This window comes from Carassius auratus, unplaced genomic scaffold (assembly GCF_003368295.1).
Source record: "Carassius auratus strain Wakin unplaced genomic scaffold, ASM336829v1 scaf_tig00216849, whole genome shotgun sequence".
Taxonomy (NCBI): Eukaryota; Metazoa; Chordata; class Actinopteri; order Cypriniformes; family Cyprinidae; genus Carassius; species Carassius auratus.
Genome location: NW_020528766.1, coordinates 497525 through 522030, shown reverse-complemented (window position 1 = coordinate 522030; position 24506 = coordinate 497525). Strand labels below are relative to the sequence as shown.

At 35.6% G+C, this 24506-nt stretch overlaps 1 protein-coding gene across 1 annotated transcript; it reads left to right on the top strand.

Moving 5' to 3' along the window:
• The first annotated feature begins 11481 nt into the window (after window positions 1-11481).
• Window positions 11482-24275, top strand: LOC113099046 (glutaredoxin 3). Its single transcript, XM_026264095.1, has 11 exons — window positions 11482-11603; window positions 13117-13225; window positions 14837-14911; window positions 16347-16548; window positions 20245-20417; window positions 20868-20929; window positions 21006-21063; window positions 22716-22768; window positions 22910-22949; window positions 23182-23274; window positions 24037-24275. The coding sequence occupies exons 1-11, from the start codon at window positions 11500-11502 to the stop codon at window positions 24085-24087; spliced, it is 1020 nt and encodes a 339-aa protein (XP_026119880.1). The 5' UTR covers window positions 11482-11499; the 3' UTR covers window positions 24088-24275.
• The last annotated feature ends 231 nt before the right edge of the window (window positions 24276-24506 follow it).

Here is a 24506-nt window from a genome sequence, read left to right as displayed (position 1 = left end):
TGTTCGACGCCGCCCACGTGCATAGCTGAACCTTTAATCACACAGAGGAAGCAAACAAACTGCCTCTTTAATGATATTCCTCAAAAAGATGGAGATGAAAACAGCTGGTGGAATTATTTATTTCCTAAATGCAGCATTTTATGCATTTTTAAGTGCAACACAAAACATCAGACGTGGATTCCTCGAAATTACCAGGCGACTGCTTTTGGGATGCTTTACTCTCACAAATCTTTGAGGAACTTTAGTGGAATAGTGCCACTCCAAACTGTGAAAGATATTGGGCAAAATATACAGTGGGGTCCAAAAGGCTGGGGATTTGCTAATTTAGTGCAAACATTTCATGAGCGGAATAACAATTTTATGAATTTCAGAATGTCTTAGAATTTAGTGTTAAGTGTCATCCAATTGCTTTAATCACAAAAGCACACATGCTGAAAAATCTCCAGCATGATTTCAGAAGGCCGTTTGACATATAAATGCCTTGCCTGAATTTTTAACTATTTTCATAGTGAGTTGAAAAGTTTAAAATAGTACAAAGAAGTTTTTAAAGTTTGGTTTAGATAAAAATTATAATAAAAAAACAAAAAACAAAAGTATTTAGGGTTGACTCTGTTAAAAAATTATTCAAAAGTGTTTGCCTAGTATTATATTTTCCAAAAAGCCAGCACAATTTGTAGAAGAGATACTTTTGGTAACACTTTAGAATAGGTAGCACCTATTAGTAGCTTATTAGCATGCATATAACCAGATTATTAGCCATGTATTAGTGCTAATTAAGAACATAAAAATAAAAAATAAAGATTAATAAGATAATTGTTTTTGAGTCACATGAGCATAATTTACAAAATAATAAATAAATATATAAATAAAAATAAAATAAATAAATAAAATAAATAAATAAATAAATAAAATAAAATAAATTCCAAATTCAGTAAAATTCAATAATAATAAAAAAAGAAATTCCAGATTTCAAATGTGCTCTTTCCCCTGCTCAATCTACAGAAATTCCACCATTTATTAATGAATGTTATATTTCAGTTCATGTTATGGAACACAAAAATGCTTAACCATCACATTTAGTTGTGTGGTCTTCAAATGAACGGTTTTTCACTGGATGTTTGTGTTTTTGTAAAGGGGTGTGTTTTGACAGATGCTGTCAGAGATTCTAAGAGCTGTAAAGAGAAAGAAAAAGGCAGAGAAAGTAAGAAAGGAAACCTGCTCAGATGGAGAACGTGAAGATCATTCTGATGTGTGAACTTGACATTATTAACAGACAGAAAGATGAAGATGGAGCCGTGAAAAAACACAAAAAACAAAACAAGTAAATGCTTAAAATAAGTACTGTCAGTTCTGCGCTGTGTACTGGGACCCCAGAGGTGAAAAAAACTGTGAAAAATTTCACAGAGGTTTAAATTAAACAGTGAAATGCAACATCTGCGTTCAAAAACCTTTTACCCCCGATTTCACATGTATTGTTTTCTATTTTTTATGTGTGTGTGTGTGTGTGTGTGTGTGTGACTGTGTACATGGAGAAGTTTTAAAAGATTGTAGGCTCTGACTCATTTCCACTGATTTAAGGGAAGGGAATGAACAACGGCGTGGTTGTTGTGAACACATGGCCTTGGTGAAGAGCCGTCCTAGTTTCCTGAGCTGCTCTGTGAGGAAGAGGGTGTGTTAGAAACAGCATATGGAGGGCATGTTTGTTAGTGCATGCACAGTTGATAAATGGATTAATTGGTTAGATTAGGCTGCAAACGCTTTGATCACAGAAACGGCGCAAAGAAATGTGTTTATTGTTTATGATGATTTTGTTCATTGAGCTGTAGCATGGGCTAAATATGCAATGAATAAAAATGATGCATTCGTGTGTACTTGTTATTTCCTGTTTGGAGCAGAAAATCAACTCAGAACTCATTGTGAAATGGTTTTGAATGTGAAAAAGACTTCTGTCTCAGAACTTGCTTCATTTTAAGGACTTTTAACAGAACAGTCAGCTAGAATAAATATTTCAATCACTGAAACCTCATTTCACACATCAAATGGATTATACACAAAGTCAACCTCTCAGATCATTTAACATTTGCCAACTTGAGCAAAAACACAATTTGAACTGTGCAAGATGAAATATAACTTCATAAAACATATTTATTTTAAATGATCTAACAGGCTTTCAGTGGTCATACTCAAGACACTGAAATGTTACTTATCAGCTTACACGAGTGTGTTATTTATTCACTGTTTATTCAACCAGACCTCTTTTTTATTATTATTATTTTTTTTATATGTATAACCCACATGGGAGGTTCTAGAGTGAGACAAACCAACACAGAATATAAAAAAATCCATAAATTTTACTCACTCATATTTATGCTGTTGCTTTCCCTCCCGAAGTGATGTCACTTCCTGCCATGGATGATGATGATAAAGATGATGATGTCATTAGAATTTTACAAAAAATACATTTTAGGATTACATTGATACTGGACACACACACACACACACACACACACACAAAACCTATTAATTGATTATCAAATGTTCTGTTTAAAACATTTTGATCAGAGAAAGAACATTTTGAGAAAAGCATCTGGATTCATTAATAATAAATTGTTTAGTACAGTAACATTTAGGTGAGAAAAAATGCATTAGAATTAATTATAATTTTAAATTATAACATGCTAAAAACACAAACTACAATCCTTTTTCATGCAAGCTAATATTCCCTCCTAACACACATGGGCCATTCTGCACATCTGACATTCTGTCTCCTTGTTTTTCCCTGTGAGTTATTTATTTATTCATTCATGCACCCCTTAATCATTACTCAAGAACTGTCAATGCAGCAGATATTTTGGAGGAACCTATACACTATCACTCGCAGGTGTTTTCAGGCATTTTACGCTACCTCAAATTTAGATTTCAAGCTAATCAGAGAACAGCCAGCAGCATGTGTATCCCCTTTGGCTGCAGGAGGTGAGTAGAAAGATGTGAATTGAATCTGCACGAGTGTGAACCGACAGGCCTGTCATTGCCAGGAACCCCAAAGTATCCTCCCCAGAAGAACAGCATGCGTCTTAATTCTCTTTACCTTTCTGCGCGTCCTCAGGGGACAGGCTGCAAGTTCGCCCCTCTTTGACTTGGATTTGATTTAACCTTTAAAGCCAGGTGCGCGGCTTCCTCTGTAAACATCTTCCGATGTATTTACCACGACTGCTGCGTAGATACAAACAAGACAGGGGGGCTGTGAACTCAACATGCATTATTAATTTAGATTATGCTTTATTTTCTTTATCAGGAGGGTGTGAGGAGATAAAACGCCAGCATTAGGTGTGTTTGCTCCCTTCCTGCGTGACACACGTGGGCTTCTCTTTCTTTTGTTCACTTCAGTCTCTTCTGACACGCAGCCTGGCGTTAAACAGAGCGAGAGAGGCCTGTTTTTATGTGTGTGTGCTCTTACACTTCCAGCATTTCAACTGTTAGCGGCGCCTGACTCCTGACTGACAGGTCGACACGCCAGCGCTACTCTACATGCTTTCATGGCATCATGTATGTTGTGCGGGTCTGTGGGGAATGCTTTGAGCGCCTGGAGAGCTTCGAGCACTGTCAAGGCTCACTAAGAGCCGCAGAGGTGATCGAGGCTAAGTAAAAAACCTTAAAATACACCAGCATCAGTTGTGCTATTGTTTTTTCACTGAAGGGAAAGAGGTCTTGTCGAGGTCCTCATTCCCAGGAGAGCGAGCGATGCTAAGAGAAGTGGCTTTCGAAAAATAAAAGCACATTTTTGCATGACTTGATGTGTGTTTCTTTCAAAGCACAAGCTACAATTTTGCACAGGGCTGGTGACATATCATCACACACAATATATAATTCGGTTAAACTAATACAAGTATAGTGGCAATGTTTTGAAACCTGTCACCTGTGGGGAAAAACACAAAGAAAAGAAAATGCACAGATAATGCTGAATATGACTTTCTATTATCTGCAGGAATATGAATTCACATGAATATTAGGGCTGACTAATACACAAATCCTTTAAGTATAATAAAGGAGAAAAACTTCTGATTATGCCAATTCTCATTTTTCAATACTGTAGCTGCAAAATAAAAAAATAAAAAAAAAAATAAAAAAAAAAAAATATATATATATATATATATATATATATATATATATATATATATATATATATATATGTATATATATATATATATGTATATATATATATATATATATATATATATATATATATATATATATATATATATATATATGACCAGAAATGTGTTTTTGTGAGATCAACATATACTAACCCTTCATCTCCAGCTGTTTTTATCATCCACCGACCTTGACATCATACTACGAGGCATTAATATTTGATAAAGATATCCTAGACACCTTTATATGAGTTCCCAATGTAAAACAAAAGATAACCTTGGTAATAGCTTCTAATATTTCACATCATTTTTTAGAATTACACTGAATCTTATTATTTAATTTTGTGATCATTAAAAGGTTTCACCATATGTTGTTTGCTGCCAGATTAATTTGTCTTGTTTGATTATTACGTTTCAGCGACGTTCAGGCCTCTGCATCCCACGTTTTCCTCTGAAGATGAATAAAACATATTGGGTAAAGGTTACACATTACAATATCTCTCTGCAATGGGATATTGATTCTATAAAAATGAAATAAATAAATAAACAATCCAGCGAATCCCTTCCAAATCATCCATTTATGAAAGCAATTTACAGTCTATGAGAGCATTGTCAGGCGTGATTTTAAATGGAAAGCTCTTAAGATTTAGGACAAAAGGCTTCCATGAAAGTCTAAGCGAGGCAACAATGAATCAGTGCCCCATATTCATGTCTCTGAGACTCTCTTTAACAGATATAATGCAGACACCTCCACCGGTCTTTATCCTTTCCCACAATGCGCAGCTTTCAGTCCATTCATAAACAGGAAACATCAAAAGATGAGGCCGAAAGATGTCGATATCTTAACAGTGCAAAATGGTCATATATACACAGGTCACCCGTGTGGTGCATTTACACTTTTCTCTCCCTTTAACCACATTCAAAGAGTTACGCCCTTTATTGACGAGGGTTTTGATAATGCGCCGTTATCTAGCAAAGTATCTTTAAGTGAGTGCAGAGGTAGCAAATTTGACTCATTAAAGGAGCGTAAAATTGTGTCTTTGTGCATGACCTTTTGTTCAGCATCTTTGGAGAATTCTGTTACTAAAGAGAGCAGTTTTTTGAGAGGAGAGAGGAAAGACTCCGCGAGTATTAGGTTCCCGTTGGGAACAATGCCGACAGGTTCACCTTGCAGAGCATGGGTGTAACTTAGCCTAGAATATTGTGGATCAAAGCCTCATAAACAAAGTAGGTGGAAATGGTGTAAGAGTATATGAGATCCAGAAAAGAACACAGCCATGAAAGAGACGGGCCTAAACTTCAGGAAGAGGCAGGGAAAGATGGAAATTTTGTCAGTGCTGCGTTTCGGCCTTTAGACTCTTTAACTGAGATCTCCCATTGAGCAACGGAGAAAAATCCAGCATTTACAAGATTCTTGAGTCTAAAGAAGGGCCTGCGAACAACAAAAGCTTTCTTTTATTCGGTTTTAATGACCAGATAATGGCTACGTTTAGAGAAGCGATACTATATATTCAACTCTTTTCTAAAGTAAATAAAAGGTTTAATGTGCACAAAGCGCACATTTTCAGAACGCATAATGCAGTGATTCTCAACCAGTGGGTTTCAGCCAAAAAATGGTTGAGTTAAAGACAGAAGGGAAATAGTAAGATTAAACTTGACTAAACTATTATTATTTTTTAAATTCTTTCTCTCTTCTCGCATGTTTTACTCCAATCCAATACTGTGTATGCTAATTATTTTTGAAAACTCAAATAATACCTTGAATATTAGGATCTTTTCCCACAGTGCACTGTTCTTAAACTGATCTATCAGCTCCTGTGTAATGGATGATTGGGAAGTACTGATTGTCATTATTTTTAACAACTTTTTAATTTATTTATTTTTTAAAAGTGGACTCCTTTCACATTCACTTTTTAGCAAAAAAAAATAAATAAATAAATAAATAAATAAACAATAAAACAAGAAAGTTATTTTAAAAACTAAAAATACAGGTTCCAAATGGTTGTTTATTTTGTTTTTGTTTTTTGCTTTTTTGTGTGAAGAACATTTTACTAAGAATGTAAAAAGAAGATCTAAAGAACATTTTGTGCAATGAAAATGTTAAAGTTCTTCCTCAAACAATAAATGCCAATAAAGAAGCTTTATTCTGAATATATTCACTGAAAGGTTTTATGTGGAATCCAAAATGGTTCTTCAGTGGCATTGTTAACCCCTTTTTGAATGTTTATTTTAAAGGTGTATTTCACTGCGAACTTGCCAGCTTTAAAATAAAGTTCCGAATGTGTGCTTTCATCATGGAAGAACCGCTTTGGGTTCTCCAGAGAACCTTTCATTGATTATAATAACAAAGGCTATTTTTCTTCTTAACGTGTTAACATTTTAATAATCTAAAGAACCTTTGTCCACCCTAAAGGAGCTTTGCAGTGTTAAAGGTTCTTCATGGAAGCATCAATGCAAATACAAAACCTTTGTTTGTGAGAGTGTAGCCGACAAAACTTTCATCATTAATACGCATATATAATCAAGAAAGCAACTAGTCAGCAAGCTAGAACGCTCGATTGGATTTCCTCCTCCCTGCTGACAACGAACCAGAAATTTCTCCTGCATGTGCACACGGTGTACCCTGACCCCGCTGATCTGTACAATAAACCCATAATAGCCCTTTGTCTCCCTAAGGAGAACACACCGGCAACCTGGGCCACTTACGGGAAACCAGGAGCCGGTCCACGCAGCATCAGGTCACCGCGAGAGCGGAGGGGGCTGGAGAAGAAAATAATAACTCATCTATGAGGCCGAAAGCACCAACATCTAAACAAACATATATGTGCACCTGTCACAAGCGCTCGGAGGGACTACTGTGTTCATCTCCACTGTGTCAGACAGCAGTTGTCGGGCTTGACCGGTCTGATCTCCTCAGCATCTCATTACTGTCCTTATGAAAAGCTCTTATGGGCCGCACTTGATCTCCAAATATGAGTTCTGAAGATGAGTTGTTGTTTTCTCCTTTTTCTCCCGCTCGCGCTCTCACTCCTCGGCCTCCTTTATTAGCAGCTAAGCTCTTTACACTTGTAGCATATTGCAGTAGGTTATAGGACTAAGCTTTATTGTCCTACATTATTGAAAATCTAGGCTCTGAGAGCCGGCCCCAAGAGGTCAAGCTTTGTCTGAAGGCTGCCTCTCATTTCTCCACCGACAAAAGCTAACACTGAGGGAGGGTGAGGAAGATTGAGCTGGTAATATACTTAAATCCATCTTGGTTGACTTAGCACAAACTTCGACCCGTCCCCACGGCTCCTCCTGAGCTGAGGTAATTCCTTTATAACTTACAGGAGCAGAAACTATGACTTATGAATACACGGCCACTCTTAGAAGTCTCTTGTAGGAGAAGCTTGTTTTATGAGCTGGGCCGCAGCTTGAGGAAGTCATATCTGCGAGAAGAGTCGCTCATGTCAAAATGAGTATTAAAACTTGCTGTCTGAGGGGGATTGCTGATACAAGTCTTTGCTCTTTATGTAAAAAGCATCAATATGTGGGTGCAGGTGTTCTTCTTATTAATCGGAGTCGTTTTTGAGAGAATAAAACTTTGATATTAAGGGTGAGTTATTTACGCTCACGACATGGAATGATGAAGTGGACCGATAAAAATGAGACATGCATTGTAAAACTTCATGTTTTGATTGCAATAAAACACCAGGGATATTTCAAATGAATTAAACAGAGAAACAGATGTATGGTGGTACCAAATATTTAAACACTAATGACTTGCCCAAGTCCCTCAGAAGAAAAACGGAATGGGACACTGCCATCTTGCGTGCACTTTTGGGAACAGCATGTATTGATTTTTTTTTTAAAGAGCCTGAGGGGAAAAAAAATATAAAATCACACACACACACACACAAAAGCTTTAATCAGATTAGACTTTATGCAAAATATTATGGATTGGTTTATAAAGGATACAAATAGGTTAAATCACTGAATACACTCAAATGTCTTCTATAAAGGAAACAAAACAAAAGACAAATCTATTTGAGATAAGACAAAAATGACCTTAAAAAGATCCTGACATACATTTCTGGACATTTAACTACCAAATGAAAAGCAAATGAAATGTTAAACCCCGCACATTCTTAAAAATAAAATCTACATGTGAAATATTTTTTTTAGAAAAATAGTATAAAAGAGATTATTTGTGCACTTAGTTTCACAGACTTTGCTAACATTGCATTAACAGCAGTAATTCCTTCTTGAAAATCATGACCATGCAACACTGAAAAAATGGACAGTGCAAAAATGTCAGTATTAAAAGTGTGATCTAAACCTTCATTCATGCCCCTTTTTTAACCACTGGAGTGTTCTTGGTAATGTGAACCTCATTGCTACGAAACACTATAAGTTACTACTGTAGGATGGTGAGGCTAGTTGGAAAATGCATGGAAGGCACAAAGCATGCGGGAAAAAAACCCACATGGTATGAATAAACTGCAGATCGCTTCTCTGCATTGGCCGTTTATTCAGTCGATTCATTTTCTCCAGGAGTCATCGGCAATGCTGATCAATATCTCATGATGTGGTTTATATGCCCCTGTCAGAGACAGAGAGAGAGAGGAACATTGATGTGACACAGGTCAACTTAACTCAACACTCTATGCATTGTATGTATAATGTTCATTAACCCTACGCAAATTGATATTCATATATGCTGACTACGTGTCGTAGTGGTTAGATCAGCTGGTAGGTACTCTGGCCTGCGGGAAAACCCTTCAAAATGTGCATTTCTTTCTCGTCATGAATAAATATTGATTTGCAGGAAGTACAACATTTCCAAAGGCAATCAGATTGCTTGTATTATCGCCGCCTGGTGAAAGTGCTGTGGGTAAACTGATTTGATGAATGTGTCATATTATAAAAAGTGACACTTTATCCACACACACTTTTGACATGAAAGAAGAGGGGAATATTATTGGGAACCCACAATGAAGAATGTTACTTACAGGTTCACCCGCCATACACCTGGGACAATACTGTCCTGCACCGCGTCCTGGGGCGGGTAACACCTGCTGAAAACCCAAACACATCAAAAATACAAAGAAATCAAATAATCACCATTATATTTGTCAGTTTATGATTTAAAAAAGAATGAATATTTGCCAGTGGGCTCAGAAAAATCTACTTTATTCAAAGGGAAAACGAGTTTTCATTCCACACTGACAGATGCTCGCTCTTGATTTAAGCATAACTCACATTATTTTGTTCAAATTTTGATTTCAGTATATTTTGATTTTCTGCTTCTTTTAAAGGCCTTAATTTGTGACTTTAAAGTGTGTTCAGTGCTGAAATCATTTTGGGGTCCAAAAGGTACTTGGTTAAGAAAATTATATACACGGCAAAAAAAAAAAAAAAAAAACTTTTTTTTTATGAACAACAATCATTATTATAGAGTTTTATTTTACTTTTACCTTTTTTGTTATTTTCGTTTTTAGTACACTTGAGTGTACAGTGAATTAAACATAACTGCTATTTGTATTATATGTATACTTATTTTTTCGACCTGCATATATTTTATTATTATTGCCATTTGATTGTCATGAAATAACACCTTATTTCCAAAATATTTCCGATCACTTCAGTAAATGCAAAAAAAATATATAACAATAATAATAATAATAATGATTGGCAGTGCAATAAAACAGACTGCTTAATAGACCGTGACCTTTAACCCCTGCATTCCTCATGCTCCATAAACACAAGGACATCAGATAAGAGCAATATACATGTTCAACACAACACTGTAAACAAGAGAGACGAGAAGAAGAGAGCCCTAGTCAAATAAATAAATCATACGTTTCTAAAAAATTCCTTGACATATACAACAGCCACATTTTACCCGACGGAGAACTGCATGTCAGAAAAAGATCTAACTTGTTTTATGTGCATTTGGAATCCTATAAGAGCTGGAAAAATCCCCATTAGGATTTTGGACTAGATAGTTTACCATGCCAGGGACGCTGGCGCTCTGTTCATTTTGAGGGCTGTGATTTTGGCTGTCCCACGTGTCCATTGGAGCTTCCATCACCGCACCATTTTCAACCCGGCCACAGCCTCCCAGTCCATTACACAGCCTTTTCTGTGAAGTTCAAAAGATTAACATGCATTAAACTATTTCTAGCTTGATTATGTAAGAAGATGCCAGTGGAAGCAAACGTGGCTGTCATGTCATGGTGCACTCAGTTTCTATAAATCATAACAGCTATTTTCAGACATGATCAGGTGGGTTTATACATATGCACTAATAATAACTCATAACTCTTTTTGTAAAGGGCAACAGCCTGTGCAAATGCCACAGAAGGTCAAACAAATACAATCAAAAGCAAACATACAAATGCATATTTATTTAGCATGTTTAAAGCATGAATCAGTATATAAATACAATAAAGTCCACTAACCGGCTGGTTGTGCCGCTGTTCCAGCTCTCCACTATGTCTTCTCTTATTTTGCATGGGACTTATACAATCCATTGGTTATTTTACAGTACTGAAGCCAGTATTGTACAGTACTGAACTTTAATTCTTCAACACTTGATGAATCAATGTAGTCCGCCCCAAACTCCCATATGGATATATATGCAAATTCAATAACCCATTGTATTAAGCAGTCAAAGGCGGTAACTTTTATTCATCGACCACTGAGGTATCTGTACAAGTATTATAAAAATAAAACAAAAAGTAAAACAATAATTCTAAACCAAACCAAACAAAACCAAGGTATTCCCGTGCGACTGACTCTTCATGCCCTGCTTTTATTCCGTATTATAAGTTCCTGTATCGTTCAAGATGAGAGACATACAGTTTTCCCAACCAATCGGTGAATAGTACGGGATCACGGAGGCGGGGCTACGTCAAATAAAGCATTATGATTCGACGAGAGACCACTGAGCGCGAATGAGTCAGCCAATGTAATTTAAAGGAATAGTTCACCTCAAAATAAAAAGTTATAATTTGCTCTTAGTCTCACCCTTATTTTACTATTTTAAAAAAGTGACTGGGGACTGAGAATTTATAAAATTACACAAAACTATCATGAGAATAGTCCGTATGTGATTTTGTGCAATAATTGTTAGAAAAAAAAAAACAATATTCAAACGAAAGAGATTGATGCAGGTACTAATTCGGGTTATTTGTTGCAACACACTGTAAAATTCACCTCTGAAAGATGGAAGAAAGCGGAAAAGGTGGCTTAAAACGTAATACGTTGTGTATATAATTCAAATGATTTTATAAACAGCGTCCGTGTTCGATGTTATCGTATATTATTTAGTAATGCTTTGCTTCAGTACAGTGTCCTGATCCTGATGGGGTGGTTCAATGATCGTTTAGTAACGTCTGGCAATATGGCGAACCTCACGGACGCGACTTCACTGCAGCAGTTTGAGGCATTGTTAAAAAACAACAGCAAGTAAGTGAATAAATAATAATTTGTCAAGTCTATCACGAAATACGATTCATTCCGAACATACAGTTAACCAATTTAACACATACGCACGGGAATAAAACGTTTACAGACTTCGTTTCGATCGAATAGACTGAAATAACCGATGGCCTGTTCATAAAAACTGAAATAAATGCGATGCAAATCTGTAACAATGAATCATATCTGGATGACATGGTTTTGGCAGATTGTTTTAACACTGCATTTAATTTCAGCTGTCTGTTAAATCCTCTTTGCAAGTCTTCTTTTATGATTACTATCGATCTTTCCTAATATCCAGACCTCTTTAGGCTGACTGTATGGTAGACACTGTGTACAATGAATCCTTCTGGACTTGATAGTCAATATCAGTCAGTGCCCCTCATGTCAAAACTCAACTTGAATGAGAATTTGAATTTTTTTTTTTCAGCAAATAGTATGACTTGATAATAATCACAGACCTTACTATCCCCTTTACTAGTCTACATCAACAACCATCCACAATTTTAATTTTGGTTCTTCATTGAATACTGGGAGAGCCTGTTTATCTGGAAACATTGCAGAGAAAACGTTATGCAATTATTAACACACAAATGATTAGATAATTAAACAATTTACTGTTTGAGTTAGTGCAGTCTAGTGTTCATGATCTGAGCTGGTCTCAGTAAAGAAGTATGTTCAGACCTTAAAAGTGTTAGACATGATGTGAAGCACAACCCAAAAATGCTCCTAATAAGTCTGCTTTAAGGCACTTAGGATAATTTTTATTATTATTATTATTATTATATAAATTAGACACGATTTCTTTTGATTGGTCATTACTTAAGTAGTATTTTATTTTTTTCCTACCTAGTCTTTTATATATATATATATATATATATATATATATATATATATATATATATATATATATAATAATTTGTTTCTCATTGCAGTGTAATTATTGATATTATTATTATCTTTATGGATTTGAAGAGAGGCAAAGGACAGATTTCTTTGAATGAAATTATAATGGATATATTTGTATATATTTATCGTAATTAATCACATCCAAAATAAAAGTTTTGTTTCCATATGTCTGTATTCTATGTATATTTATCATGTATATATAAATACACATACATGCATGTATATATTTCAGAAAAATATGCTAATACATTAAATGTCTTTATAAATAATTTTCAGATGATTGTCATGTCAAATGATTATAATATATATATATATATATATATATATATATATATATATATATATATATATATATATATATATATATATATATATATATATATTATTATTATTATTATTATTATTATTATTATTATTATTATTTTTTTTTTTTTTTTTTTTTTTAAATCTACATTACACTCTATATTCACATTTAAATGAACACATGTAGTCCAGATATACATGGATTTGCATTATATATGTAGACAATCCTCCCTATCTCTGGATCTGAGAGTCTGTGATCTAAAGCTCATTCCTACTCTGTGTTGTTCAGGTCCCTCACCGTTGTCCATTTCCATGCGCCATGGGCTCCGCAGTGTTCACAGATGAACGATGTGATGGCAGAATTAGCCAAAGAGCACAAACACACCATGTTTGTGAAGGTAGGAGGACCACAGCCCCTCACATCCATACTGGAAATCATTTCACCAATAATTGTCATGCTTCATTTGTGCACAATGTGGGTAGATATTATTGTGACACTAGTTTCTGTATCATTAGCAGAATTGGTTAAAAAGAAGGTTTGTTTCCCAAAGAATCCAGTAGACCCAAATCACACCAGTGACTGGCCAAAGATTTACATATCTGGCTGCTAAAACCAACTGTGTTTTGAATATAATATTTTGTCTCTCATTGCAAAGTAATTGTCAATATTATTATTATTTTTATGGATATCTGGTTTGATATCTGATATCACTTTGCAGAGGGGCAAAGAACAGACATCTTTGAATGAAATTATAATGGATATATTTATATTCATCGCAATTAATTACATCCAAAATAAAAGATGTCTGTATTCTGTGTATATTTATTATTTATATATAAATACACATACATGCATGTATAAATTTCATAAAAATAATTTAATATATTAAATAACTTTTTCTAAATATTTAAAAAATACGTACTTTATGTGAGTATATATAGGTTATATACTCTATATATAGTTTTTTTTAATGGAATATTGCAGTATTTATTATAAATATTTCCAATGCAATGATCCAATCAATTATGGATGGACAAAATGAAGTCCCATCCTACATTTTTCCTTATTTTTTTCTTTCCCAATTGAGAAAACAATTTACAGGTACCTATGTTGCATATTTGGGAAAAAGGAAAGAAAATATTGTGCCTTTGCATTTTTTAAGATTTTTTTTTTCTTTTTTTTTCTTTCTCTCATCCCATATCAGTGCAGTGAAATAACTGTGTGTAAGCCATTCCTGAAAGTGTACAGTACTGTGGCCCAGTCAAAAACATTCTGATGGTGTCTGATGGTCTAAACCAGCCCTCACACCAGGAATGGCTCAACCAGTGGTGTGGAACTCTGTTTGTTTGACCAGTCACAGATGGCACGTTGTGTTTGAGATACCTGTTTGTAAATGGCCATTATTCTTGCAAATGTTCCTATGTGCACTGGGCTCTAAATGATGGCGTAACGGCTCTAGCTCCAGTAACACAGATCCAGCTGCTCTCCTTCTCCCAGTGGAGCACAATGAGATGCCTCAGGCTCTGAATGACTTTACCTTCCTCATGGCCTTAAACTGGCAGAGAGAGATTTTTCCCTCTGTTAGGTGTAATACTGCCTTCATCACCCAGTCAGCAGAGCAGAAGACTTCTTCAAGCAAAATCAGCCCTTTTATATTCTATATGGAATAAATAGTGTTGAATTCCTTAGAATAAAATTGGATCTTTTTTTATAGTAGTTTTTAGTTCTTTAAAGAAATTCATTTTGAGGGTAAAGTTTATGTCCACAAAACAAATTTCAATCATTTAATCATTATCAGAAGCCAATTCATCATGAAGTGTGTCAGCATTTGACATGTTATAGCTGAGGCACTGGAGTTTAGATTTGTAAGTGTTAGTTTTCAGTTTCATGTGAAATGTTTTTTATTGTGTCTTAAATGGGATTTTTATGTTTGAGAAGTTGATGTTTTATTAATGTGAATTATAAAGAATCATTAGTACAGTAGCTCTCTCTCTCTCTCTGTTTTTAGCTGGAGGCAGAGGCAGTCCCGGAGGTTTCTGAGAAGTATGAGATCGCTTCAGTTCCCACCTTCCTCTTCTTCAAGGTAAAACTTCAACATTTGACTTCAGCTATGCTCAGATTTACCTAAAATGTTTTTTTTTTTTTTTTTTAACATAATGAAGGCAATTCTTTACTTTTTAAGAGAGTGGGATGTTAGTTCAATCACAAATAGGAAAAATAAATATTTATGACTTAATATTTGAACCTTTTAAAAGTTTTGGGCAGGTAAGGCTTTTTAAACGTTTTTGAAAGAAGTGTCCTTGAAGTTTATGTGATCAAAAAGACAGTGAAACTGTAATTCTGTGAAATATTTCCACAATTAAAAAAAAAAAAAAAGGAAGAAGGCCAGGAAAGAACACCACTGAAATTTTAATCTTTTGATCATTTTAATGCATTTGGATTAATAGTGTATTTTTTCCTTAGGTAATTTCATTTTCTTGATCTGATTTCCTTGCAGAATGTACAGCATTAGGAGCTTCATTTTAATTACCACAAAAATAATTTGGCCAAGGTTTTAGAAGCAGAAATATGAAGCGTATTTTAGGAGAGGTACTTGCGTGAATTATTTCGTTAAGCTCGTTTGTTTTATACTTTTTACTATTTTATTTAGAAATATGCCTTGTTACGGAAGTAGCATTCAGACTGCAAACTTGAAATGGCTTTCACTAAACATTAAAAGTGACTTATGTACAAAGGAAGCTATTTTGTATATAAAAATGGTGACTTGTATAACTTATTGATTATCATCATGTGAATTTGATTCGGATTGTGAATGTTAGGTTATAATATCATTTGTTAGTATTAGTTTTCCCCGCCCACACAGCCTTCATTACATCAGCAGAAAAGTTGTTTCACAGATGAAGTAAGTTAAAACATAAAAAAAAAAAAAGATTTGCGAAAATAAAAACGTATTTTGTTTTAGAATATTGTGCGCTTAAGACCAAATGTATTTAATGAGTAATTTAGTCCGTTTTAATTTCTCATTTTGTCCTTTTTCTATAGTATGAAGTTCAGAACTACACTGTGTTCTTTATGTTTGCGTAAAGCACGCTGATCTATGCCAGATTGCGTTTTTTCTGTACACACAGCTTGTATTTATGTTAGGTGTGCTGCGGTAGTGTTTTGTGTTTATTTAGCAGAGGGAGGCCAGGTTAAAAAAACGGAGCCTGTTGGGAAGCTCGAGTTTAACGATCAAGTAATGTGAGCTGCAAAATCTCCTTGTGTTAGAATCAAGCAACTGAGAAATGATCGGAGGTTAAACAAACACACGGCTTGGCAAGACTTTCCCTCTCTCGGCGTAACATGTCAAAGGACCAGGAGAGCCTGCGGCCTGTTTTCTCTCTCTCCCTGCAAACAATCTAAACAAACTGGCAAGCATCCTAAAAAATTAATGCTGTTTTTTTCCTCCCTCTCAATCTATCACTACTCACTCTTGAGTGTTTTTTTTTTTTATTTATTTGTTTACCGACAACCCTTAGGGCGGTGAGAAGATTGACAGGTTGGATGGTGCGCATGCCCCTGAGCTGACCAATAAGGTGCAGCGGCTGGGGTCCGGTGGGGGCGGGGCTGCCAGGGCGGGGGACGTCCCTAAAGAGGATCTCAACGCGAGACTGAAGAGGCTGATCAACGCCGCACCCTGCATGCTCTTCATGAAGGGATCGCCCCAGGAGCCTCGCTGTGGTAAACACACACGTACACACTCGCTCGCATAAATTAACATGGGGTCAGCGGGTTAGTTAGAGCAACCGCTGGCGATGGACTGAGACAAATCAAGGTTGCAGGAACAGGACGGAGAGAGAAGCACATTACTTCTTTCTTAAATGCGAAGGACGACTGTATGGATGAGCCACTATATTCCAGTTTCCATCTGTTCTGGCTTGGTTTGAACCAGAGTTCCAACTGATTAGAAAAACTTGTATAGTCTAAATAGATCCCATTACAATCAATGCAGAAAGCAACGGGTTAGGGGAAAAAAAAGTTCAATTTTGGTGAAAAGCGTCAATAAAGATGCTGCAGCACAATGCAGCATGCTTTCAGTTACTTTTTTGCCATGTTGCATCGCTACTTAAACAACTTTATGCATGTTTCGTGCTGTGTGTATAGCAGGGATTCCCAAAGTATTTATTTATTTTGAAAATACCAGCTGATATTTTAAGGTAATATTTTAATAGTTAAATGCACATTTGCATGTTCATGCTTCTCTGATGTTATTTAATGCTCACATTTCATGTAGGGAAACAAATAAAGCAAAAAATAAATGAAATATAAAATTTAATATATTGCATTCAAGGTATACTTTTTTTTTAGTTCATTCATTCCCTGGGAATCGAACTCATGGCCTTGTTGTTAACGCCATGCTCTGGCTTAGCTGCACCACATTTATTGATTTATTTAAATTTGACAAATTTGTATTATTATTAGCTTTTCTGGACCATAAAAGCGCTGTTTTGGAAGTTTAGTTGTATAAACCTCTATAGCGCTGAATGGAAACTGCAAAAAATTTAACTGTGTTCCCATTCTTTCTAATAGCAATAGAAAAAATCCAGCCGTTGCATTAAAAACACGGACTCAGTGTAACTACCGTATTTTTCGGACTATAAGTCGCACCTGAGTATAAGTCGCATCAGTCCAAAAATACGTCACGTTTTTTTCCTCATCCTAAGTCTCACTGAACCTAAGTCGCATTTATTTAGAACCAAGAGAAAGCATTACCGTCTACAGCCGCGAGAGGGCGCTCTATGTTTTCAGTGTAGACTACAGGAGCAATGAGCAGTATAGTGCGCCCTCTAGCGGCTAGAGACGGTAATGTTTTCTTTTGGTTCATTTCTCTCGGTTCATTTCCCTTGGTTCGTCAAATTAATTTTTATAAATAAGTCGCACCTGACTATAACCCAGCCAAACTGTAAAAAAAAGTGTGACTTATAGTCCGGAAAATACGGTAGTTTTCTTTCAGTTAATGTTTAATATGTAAAAGTGTAGTGTTATAAATTTACCTTTTAAATGAAACTGCTTGATTTATGATGTTAATAACAGAAATGCATTATGACAGTGTGAGAAAACGGTCTGTATTTACTTGAAACTCGCTTAAATTGAAAAGAGACATTCTGTTGACGGCTGCTGGTAGCTTTCAAAGCTGACACAAGGGTGAACAAACCCCTTTTCTTAATCAAACATTTGTTGATATGCAGTCGCTCTCAAAAAGGAACATGTTCTGCTTTTGTAAGTCAAAGTTATACTTATTAAATCCTGACAGTGACAGCTTAATAATCACTTAATAGTATTTTAGTCTTTAGTTCTTTTTAACTTTAGGCTGTCAGCTTGATCTTTTTTATTTCTGTTTGATTCGTGGATTTTCCAGCATTCTTTTTTTTTCTTTCCAACTAACACAAAAATGTGTGGTTCGGCATTGGAAAACATCCTCGTATTAATTTCACCCGTTCAAAACAAAATACTGTTGATAGTTCAAAGTGCATATTTGGTCATGGACTGAGGCGCAGTTTAGCGCTTGACGTTTTGTCTGTGTAAAGAGGAAGGTCTGGGGGAATGCTGGCGTTTGCCATCCTGAGATCAAAATAAGAACGATATTGAACTCTAATCTCAAACGTGATGTTGGGCTTTCAACGGCTGCCAGCTCCTCCAGCTCTGCTTTATTAATAGAAGATCCTCAGAGTTTACGCCGCTTCGTCTCTGAGCCCGGAACCTGTTGCTCGACGCCGTTGATGTTATTTGAAGCCGCGCTAGGTGTCATTGGGTCGGTCCGGCTCGGAGATTTTCTAATGCTGAAGCTTATTGATGTTCTCATTCACTTGGCTGATATCCAAATCAAGAAATAATGCACAGAGAGCGAGCCATGCCTGTCGGTGGCGTGCATTGGCTTCTAAACGTAAATGCACTCTTTTGTTCCAATACGAGCGTTGTGCCAAATGATCAAGTGGTCTGCTAACACTAACTCTAAAGCGGTTATGCATGTCAAATTAAAAGGTTAAGGGTCCATGTGTCAATTCGGATCTCTCAGCCTTTCTCGCTCTGAGTGGGTTGTCCTTCAAAGGAGGAACGAGGCTGTAACATCGCCCCTCTCCTGGAGCGGAGTCGGCCAGAGCGAGTGGTCTTCGTCCCCTGTAGGTGCAGGCATAGAGGGGGAAAGAACTCGGCAATCAATGCAGCATGTCTGGTGGAGTTCGCCCGGAGCCAGAGAAAGCAGCTGCCCGCCTGTTTGCCCGCTCTGATAGAGTCGAGCTAATATACCAGCAAATGCATAAGCACAAGTGAGGCGCCTGGAGCTGTTTTATAATGAATTCCCTCATGAGCCACACGAGATGAAAATGGGTGTTTTACTGCAGGGGCTACAGACTCTACACATCACCTCGCACATCTTTCTCTCTTTCTCTCCTGATCTTGTTTCTTTCTCTCGCTCACTCCTTGTTTCTCTTGCTTCTTGTTCTCTTTGTCTCCTCCCATCTAATATCACACACACTCACACTCTCTCTCTCTCTCTTTTATCTTCTCTCATTTTTGTCTGGTAGTCATCCATATAAACTGAACTGCTATTTAAAATTCAGAAATCAGGAAATTTTGTTCCAGCTTTCAGTTGTGTTGCCCAATATTGCGTAGTATCTATAAATGGACAAATTAGTAATTCATTATGATTGCAGATTTTACTTCAAATTTTACTCACTGTGTGACTAAAAACAAAAAAAAGAAACGCCTTTTGTTGTAAGTGTAGCAGGGTGATTAAACTAAAACCATTTTATATATATATATATATATATATATATATATATATAAGTTTTCATTTCAGCTACTTGCCAAGACAACATTTATCATAGTAACTTTGTTTAGCATAATGTACTGCTATAATAATAATAATAATAATTAACAGAATAATAAAATTAATAAACTATACAGAAAAATATATAATAAAATGGACAAAAAAACAACAGAATGATTAAAACTTTAACTGATATTAAAATAAAAATGGAAATTTATATTTATATATATGCACACTAAACTTTATTAGTTTTATACGAGAAAAAAAAAAATATAATTTAAAAGTTTTATAAAATAATTTCAGTTCCCTCCTTTAAAGCTGTTAAAAAGTTCAAAGTATTAAAAAGCACACAAGCAAACTTAACTGTGAATTTAATGAATTATTAATAGCTTAATAATAAAATACATTTTAATTTTGCTGTGACTAATGAAAACATTTGTTGTGATTGTATTGACATTAAATATATAATATAATTTGCTTTTAAGAATTTAGTTAAATATTTTTAGTTAAATCAGTGCAAGCTAGTAAAAAGCATAAAAGCACACTAAACAGAGTTACAGCTGATATTCTTTTTAATCTTTAACGCATGTCTGTTGCATTATTTGCAGGTTTTAGTCGTCAAATAGTTCAGATTTTGAAGGACCACAATGTACAGTACAGCACTTTTGACATTCTCTCGGATGAGGAGGTCAGACAGGGACTCAAGACCTACTCCAACTGGCCCACTTATCCACAAGTCTACGTCAATGGAGAACTCATTGGAGGACTGGACATCATAAAGGTACGAGATGCAAGATTGGTGCATAGCAATGCTTTTTTTTCTATAGATATTTCCCTATTTTTACAGATTGCAAGATTTCTACGTTGCATGATGTTGTGCATTTTATCCCATGCATGTTATCTTAAGAGTTCCTGTTTTTAACGGCGTGTGTGTTCTCAGCTAGCTGTTATTAGCTGTATGTTGCTCTACATTCCCAGCGAGCTCATACTGCTAAAAGCAAGCAGAGCACTCCCGCTGAGAGAGGAGGGCTAGATTATCCAGCATCCATCCTCTCTCTCTTCTCTCAAGAGTCTTAGAGGCCCTTCCTCATTAAGATGTGAATTTACCTTTAGAGAGAGGTAAAATACCTCAGCAGGGAGCTGTTAGTTATGAGAGGAGAGTGTGTAGTGTGTATGTGTGAGTCGAGTTCAAAGCAAGTTCGGATTCAGAGATATTTTATATCCTCCGCAGGAGCTGGTTGAATCGGGAGAACTTGAGAATACATTCCCCAAGACCGTCTCACTGGAAAACAGGTGAAGACAGATACATGCTCGCTCAGACGCCCGCTCTGTACGACTGGACTTGTTTAAACATTCTCTCTTCTGACAGGCTGAAATCTCTAATCAATAAATCCCCCGTCATGCTCTTCATGAAAGGCAATAAAGAGGTGAGTGAACTTAAATACTCTCTTTCTCTCTCGGTTTAAACGAGTGAGGAGAAAGCAGGGGATGTTGAAGTCATAAATCGCCCCAAAAATTCAGCCTCGTATTATTAGGAATCCATATGCTGTTATGTTTTCAAGCGGAGCACTTTTTCATACACCAGCTTCATAGTGACCATGTCTGTCTTGCTGCAAACATACAGAATTATTTCGAGTCAGCTGTGTTTGTAAAGAACAGACCCAAGAGTTGGTTCGCAGTTTTAGTTAATCGAAGTAGTTGGTCTTTTAGGAATCACCAGTGGCTGGTTAGCATGGGTCAACTAGCTGCTAGATGCCTTCAAATGATAAAAAGCATTCTTTCTTCTTTCTACATTGAAAGCCGTCCAAAAATAACAATATTTTTCAATTAACCCTCTCAAGGCAGGCGTTGCTGATTTTGCAACTACCTTATTACTCCAGATACATATTTTATGTATCTGGAGTACTAAAAACTTGTTACTAAAACTTAATTTGAGCCTGAGAGGGTTAAATTAAACATTTTATTTGCATTTATTTAGAAAATATTATTATTATTATTCAGTGCATTTTATTTGCATTTATTTAGAAAATATTATTATTATTATTCAGTGTTATTTTAGTTTTATGTACTTTTTATAAATATTTTGTATTAGCTTTTATATTTATAAATTGAGTTTTCATTTAAATTTGTTCAATCTTTTCTATATTTATTTTTTAGTTTTTATTGTAGTGATTTATATTGCTTCACCCAAAACAACATAATTTTTTTTACACCTGATTATAATAGCAGCATTATTATTTTTATTATTATGAATTTTAAAACGATTAATATAAACTATTTATTTTAAATCATGATAAAGTAACACTGCTTGAACATTTTGTTCAATATATTCTCCAATGAAGAAAAAATGTAATAATTGTTTCATAGTATATGTATTGATAAAATATTATTTTAGAACATTAAGAAAGTAATATTGCTGTGCAAAAGTCTGCCTTTGTGTTCCACTGAAGAAGTCAAAGTCATGTGGGTTTGAAAAGACATAAAAGTGAGTAAATAATTACAGAAAGTTGTTATTTGAGTGAACTTTTTTCCTTTAACGTACAGTAAAAGAAAGCATGCAGTGGTAAAGCGGTGCTAGAAATCGATATCAGGTGGCTCCGGCGCTGATAGAGCTGCGTTCTCTTTCTTTAATGGAGGAGAAAGACCCCTCACCTCTCTCCTCGTAACTGCATTGATCTTTAACACTCACACATGAAAGACGGATGGATTCTTTGCAGTAGTTTAAAGTCTTTCCCCATGAGACCTCTCTCTTCTCTCGTCTGACTGTCTCTCTTGTTCTATTACCTACTCTTTTTCCCTTAGTTATTGAGACGCACTTCAGAATATCTTTTGTAGGTTTGTAAGTTTCTAAATGCAAGTTTGGTTCTGTGCTGGTTTGGGCCCAGAGGAGCCGCTCAAATCTTATGTACTCTGTTCTTTAAACTTCTCCAGTAGTCTGCGTGTGTTTTGGATGGTGTTAAAAACTTGCTTCCTCTGATTGGCTTTCAAGCGCAGGGTTTCGCTTCACTGCAGCCTTTCATGATGTGAAAGATGTTCTAGCGTTTTCACTCTCTTAACTTGTGTCTTTGTGAATACTCAGGCTGCCAAATGTGGATTCAGCCGTCAGATCCTTGAAATAATGAACAGCGCGGGGTGAGAGACTTTTACAATTCCAGAATATTCACGTACAGTGTCATTTAACTGAGACTGGAAGCTCTTTTTGGAGTGAATTATGAATTCCTGAAAGACTAGATGTGTGTTATTAAAGTAGCATGTTTTTTTTTATTATTTCAGAGTTGAGTATGAAACGTTTGACATATTGGGAGATGAAGAGGTGAGTGTTGCTTCAGTTTTAAGTTTTTGTTTCCATTCCTAGTAAACGTTGTCTTGCCAAAGCAACTTCAAGAAATCCCGTGTCTCCTTACAAACTGAATAATTAAATAACAATTAAGCAATCATGTTTATAATACAATTTTACTTTTGCTATATTAATGTCCCTTAATAAATGATCAGTATTTTGTGTTTTTAGCCAAAGCGTGTCGTGCGCTTCTGATTGTTTTCCACAGGTTAGACAAGGACTCAAGACGTACTCCAACTGGCCGACGTACCCCCAAGTGTATGTTAAAGGGGAACTAATCGGAGGCCTGGACATAGTCAAGGTGAAATACATAAAGGCGTTTAACCTGAATCCCCTTTCTAAGATGATAAAGATACATTTAGAATTAGGCACTACAAACAGCATTGCATTTATAATGCTTCATTTGTAACGAATGTAGTTAATAGGAAAATAGTAATTCTATTTTTTGTTTTGGTGTTTTTTTTTTTTTTTTCAGATTGCTCATTGGTATAGAGATTTAAAGAGCAGATCAAAATCTGATATACAGTAAACTACCATTCAAAAGTTTGGTGTGTTTCATGTAAACATGCTTAGCACGGTTGCATTTATTTGATCAAAAATACAGTAAAACAATTGCGTTTTCTATTGAAATATTTATTAAAATGTAATTCATTTTTGAGATGAAAAAGCTGAATTTTCAGCAGCCAGGGTTGAAAAGTGTTGAAAACAGTTCTGCTGCCATTTATTTCTGTGCAAACCATGATGCAAGATATTTTGATGAATAGAAATGTCAATAAAACCTCATTTATTTGAATTGGAAAACTTTTGTAAGGTTATATGTGGCTTTGCTGATTTAAAAAATAAAATAAAAATAGATCCCAAACTTTTGAATGGAGTGTTTTATCATCTGCCTGTAGAGATGTACTGCAGTTGGTGCTTTACTCCAGCAGAGGGCAGGTGCAGCTCTACAGTTAACAGGCAGTCAGAAACATCTCTGAACCTGAATGTACAAAAGGTCACTTGTAGTTGATGAACCATGAAGGTGTTTCATAATGGATGGGAAACTGTTTGTTTTGTTTAACAGGAGCTGAAAGAGAATGGTGAGCTGGCATCTGTGCTGAAAGGAGAAAACTAAACTACTCCAGCACTGAAGAACATGTGGATCGCATTGCTGAGATGCCTGCAACCTACTCACTTAACCTCAGGAACAGAGTACTCGAATTAGACTGATTCCATCCAATTTAGCATTTTATTAGAAAATTATTAAATTTCAAAAACATTGTTGAACCTCTGAAAATCCAATAAAGCCAATTCTGAACAAGATCTTGTTTATATGTACTTACAATTGACTGAATGGCGGGATTGGTGCTGAATAGTGTGGTAAAGAAAAGTTTCATTCCGGAAATAAACAGTTAAGACTATGCGATATGAGACTCACTGCACAATGGCACCTTTTTAGTTCCACCCGGTATCACTACCCCCTCCTAACCTGCGAATGTCATGCCTCGGGGTGGCCTCATTGCTTGGAATAAAGCTAAAGTAAAATCTTTCCTC

Coding starts and splice junctions, on each gene's coding strand:
- LOC113099046 (XM_026264095.1), top strand. CDS start 11,500: ATGGGGTGGTTCAATGATCGTTTAGTAACGTCTGGCAATATGGCGAAC. Junction 22,769..22,909: donor GAAATAATGAACAGCGCGGG/GTGAGAGACTTT, acceptor TTATTATTTCAG/AGTTGAGTATGAAACGTTTG. Junction 22,950..23,181: donor ACATATTGGGAGATGAAGAG/GTGAGTGTTGCT, acceptor TGTTTTCCACAG/GTTAGACAAGGACTCAAGAC.